The sequence below is a fragment of the Buceros rhinoceros genome, unplaced genomic scaffold, assembly GCF_000710305.1.
Source record: "Buceros rhinoceros silvestris isolate BGI_N320 unplaced genomic scaffold, ASM71030v1 scaffold21276, whole genome shotgun sequence".
NCBI classification, from domain to species: Eukaryota; Metazoa; Chordata; class Aves; order Bucerotiformes; family Bucerotidae; genus Buceros; species Buceros rhinoceros.
Genome location: NW_010416039.1, coordinates 567 through 4,180, shown reverse-complemented (window position 1 = coordinate 4,180; position 3,614 = coordinate 567). Strand labels below are relative to the sequence as shown.

At 53.9% G+C, this 3,614-nt stretch overlaps 1 protein-coding gene across 1 annotated transcript in view; it reads right to left on the bottom strand.

Moving 5' to 3' along the window:
• LOC104494784 (zinc-binding protein A33-like) overlaps positions 1-3,614 on the bottom strand; it is a 4,955-nt gene that overhangs the window by 996 nt on the left and 345 nt on the right. Inside the window, exons 2-5 of the mRNA XM_010137665.1 lie at positions 3,579-3,610; positions 2,898-2,993; positions 1,024-1,257; positions 611-630 (exon numbers count right to left, since the gene is read on the bottom strand). Of these exons, the coding sequence (XP_010135967.1) occupies positions 611-630; positions 1,024-1,257; positions 2,898-2,993; positions 3,579-3,610 (382 nt within the window). The remainder of the gene's footprint in view (positions 1-610; positions 631-1,023; positions 1,258-2,897; positions 2,994-3,578; positions 3,611-3,614) is intronic.

Genomic DNA, 3,614 nt, shown 5'->3' with positions numbered 1-3,614 from the left:
CGCAGCCACTTGCTCTGCTACTCCCAGCATGGCAAGTGGCTTGGGTCAGTGTTGTGGCCCCAGACAGATGTGGCAGCATGTCACCATGGAGCAGTGCCTTGCGGCAGACCAGCACCCAGCACACTAAAGCTGAACTGCAGGGATGGGCTGCACCCCACTGCAGCCCCCGGGAGGAAGGGGACAAGGACATGCTTCCCTCTGGCAGTTCTGGCCCTCAGCTACTCATGGCCTCAGACAAACCTGCATCTCGGGGTCAGTCTTGCAGCCCTGTGAGTTGTAAGAAGCTGAGGAAGAGCAGGGAGAAGCCAAAGCACCCAAAGTCTGAGGCATCAGCCTTGCTCCCGTTTGCACCACGTGTGGCTCTTGCACCCATTCCAAACCTGCACATCTTCCAGGCCAGCCGCCTCGACACACATGCGGCCTGGGGACAGCATCCAACACACCAGTCCCAGTGGGGACCAGCCCCCACCTAGCACGGCACCAGCAGCTCACTGAGCAATTTGTCATGCTTCTAAAACTTGAGATAAGATCTGAACCCTGTGTGGTCCCAGCCAGCGACTGAGATAAGCTCCTGAAAAGGGAATCAGCTTCTTTCACGCCAGACACGTACCTGATAGCCAGGCTCTCCACCTGCAGAGAGGAGCAGAGAGAATTAGCAGTTACTGTCTGTAATTCATGCAGCTGCGCAAATCAGCTCCCTGTCCTGCCTTGTGCTGTCATGCAGCCCAGAGAGAGGAAACCAACCTGCCAGGACCCCCACCCTGGGGGAAACTGCCTGGGCGCTGCAGCCAAGGTGATTTCACAGGGGTGACAGAGCAGGAGTAAGGCTCCTGAGACCCACCACATCAGTCACCATATCCACTGTAGCTAAAGCCTCCCGAATCCAAGGGATAATCCAGAGGGATGGCAGTGACAGCAACTTCCAGGTGTAGTCTGGTGCTGTCATTTAGGACTCTCCCCATCCCAAATTCAGATCCCAAAAATCCCCTCAGCCTCCTGCCAGCATCAGCCAAGCAGGCTCACCTCCAGCAGCGACACCTCTTCCACCCTGCTGAGGGTCTGCTCTATGCGCTCGATGTCCCTCTGCAGCACCGACATCCCCTCCTCCAGCTGGTGCATGTCCCCACGCAGCCGGGCTAGTGACTGCTCTTCCTCTTTGCCCAGCTCTGCCAGCACAGCTCTCTCCTCTTCCTGCAGGATCTGATGAAGGCGGGCAAACTCTGCCTGGATCTTGAAGTTCAGCTCCCCAGACGCCTTCTGAGCAGAGGGAAAAGGCAGAAAGTGAGTCTGGCAGCTAAAAGACACAAGTAGGTGCACAGGATGGCTGGAGCCGCTACTCTGCTTACAGAGTCCTGGAAATTAGAGACTCTCAGACATACAGACGACTTTTTGGATGGAGAACAGGACACAAGGCCAACTTTCAAGGCTGCAGAGCCAAAGCGAGAAACAAAACAAAACAATCCAAAACACAAGCTCCACCGATGGCTCAGTCACCCGAACTGGAAACCCTTGCACAGAGCCATGGTGGGAGCCCACAGCCCTCTCCCACACCAGCAGGCATCTGCCTGTGTGCAAGACTGAAAGTCTTTTGCTTTTCTGGAGCTGCAGACTCAGCTGTTCAGGTTCGCCAGGATTTATCTCACACCGCGCCAGACCCTGGGCAGAGACGACTGGCGCTGGCAACTCGCTCTTTTTCTCATCTCTCAGGGCTCCTGTTTGTATGAGAGTCAGGAGAGCTGCACGATCTAATCCCTGTAGTTAAGGCTGATAAGATCCTATTCAGCTGTTTCCAGAGGTCACTGTTTTCCAGTTGTTTAGTTGGCCAGCCAGCCCTGTGGTGCCCTCGCTGCCTTCCTGCCTGTTTACAAGAGACTGCCAAGGACATTTTTCCAGTCTTTACGCTTTCAATCGCTAAGTGCAACCTTAGCCTTCATTTCCATGAGGGGTGTTCCTGAAATGCACATCCCTTTGTACCAGCAGGAAACCCACCTCCCCTAGAGCTCGTCTGAAGCTTCACCAGCCGCCACTGCACCCCAGCCTCCCTTTGTCCAGCTGCTGCTCGTGCTGATACACCAGAACTGCAGAGGACAGGCATGGCCTCCTCGTTCAGATCACTCTTGAAACATCCTTTTGCTCTTCCACTGCAACGGGACATCAGCCACATGTACTTATTTGCTAATACTTCTTCACTGATCTCAAAGGTCTGTTCCAAATCTGGCAGTGGGACAGCAGTATGAAACAGTGCAGGCAGGGGATCAGACCCCGGTCAGAACCCAGTGTCCCAGCAGTTTTATCTCACCTCTGAAATTGTTCCACTTCCCCCCAACTCTCATTTTAATACTTTTACGTCATTCAAGAAGGAAGCACAGTCAGCCTGTAGCTGTTCTTGCTTCATTGCTCAGTGACACACAGGCAGCCTGGAGCCTCTCGAGCCCATACAGAGCGCTCAGGCTCCTCACATCATCTCAGAGCTCCACAGTGAATCCAAACACGGTCCTTGTGACAAGCCAATGTTCTTGCTGATGCAACTCCTTTAGCTTTGCTACCACCCTTCAGACACGCAAGAGGATTTTAGAGCTTCCAAGAATTTGCCCTCTCCCAAAGAGGCAGTGCTGCAGGGGCAGAACAGGCTGCTTAGCCGACAGCTCTCCCCACTCACCCTGCCTTGCTCTGCTGCACCACCTCACCTCGTAAACGCGGCATTAATGAGTGCTCAATGCCTCTTCCCACTGAGCACTCGGCAGTGACGGGCTGTGGCCTATACATGGAGGAGTTCGTTCAGAGCCCTACATAGATTTCTACAGGAAGCTGAGCTGTCTCAGATGAAGAGATAACTCAGATCCTCCACGAACATTAACCCAGAGGCTGTACAAAAACCAGCTACCACAGAGCATTACCGTCAGGCCACGGATATCTTCCTGCGTCGCGTGCTTCCTCTGCAAGAGCTTCTCCATCTCCTTCTGACGAGCTTGCAAAGCATCTTCCAGGTGCTTCTGCAGGAACGAGTAGAAGAAGATGAGGAGACAATTTCACTCTCCTGCTGTGGTTCAGGAGCAATTCCAGTTCCCGAGGTCAGCATTAGGGGGAGGCAGCAACAGGACTTCTTATAAAGGCAGCAAAGAGAAGAAAGTACCTGATGCACAGGCTTGAGAACTGTATGTGTGCATGCAGTGAAACCTATTTTTAAGACTGGGAGCTCCGGCCTGGGATATCTGTTTGCGGAAGGCTTAAATGCTGTGTGCTGTGACCTGACTTGTGCCGGGAGTGACTCCTCAAACAGCAAACCCAGCACTGGCAGCCCTCACCCACCACTGCATGGTCCTTATGTGAGAAACAACGAGGCTGCGATGGAAGTCAGGCACGGCAGTGAGGGAAACTAAGAAAGAGAAGAAAGTGTCCAAAAGAAAGACAGTTGGAAGGAGACAGGGAGAGGGAATAATGAATTGGAAGAGACAGATGTCCTTGCACCCCAGTGGGGGAAGTGACCATGGGAGAAGGGGCTGGTGGGTTTGTGGTGGCTGCACAGGGCTCCTGTGGTGTCTGCCCCCCTCTCCCCAAGCCGGACAGAAGCCACTCACCTGCATCTTGTGCTGGTGCTCCACAGAGCCACAGCG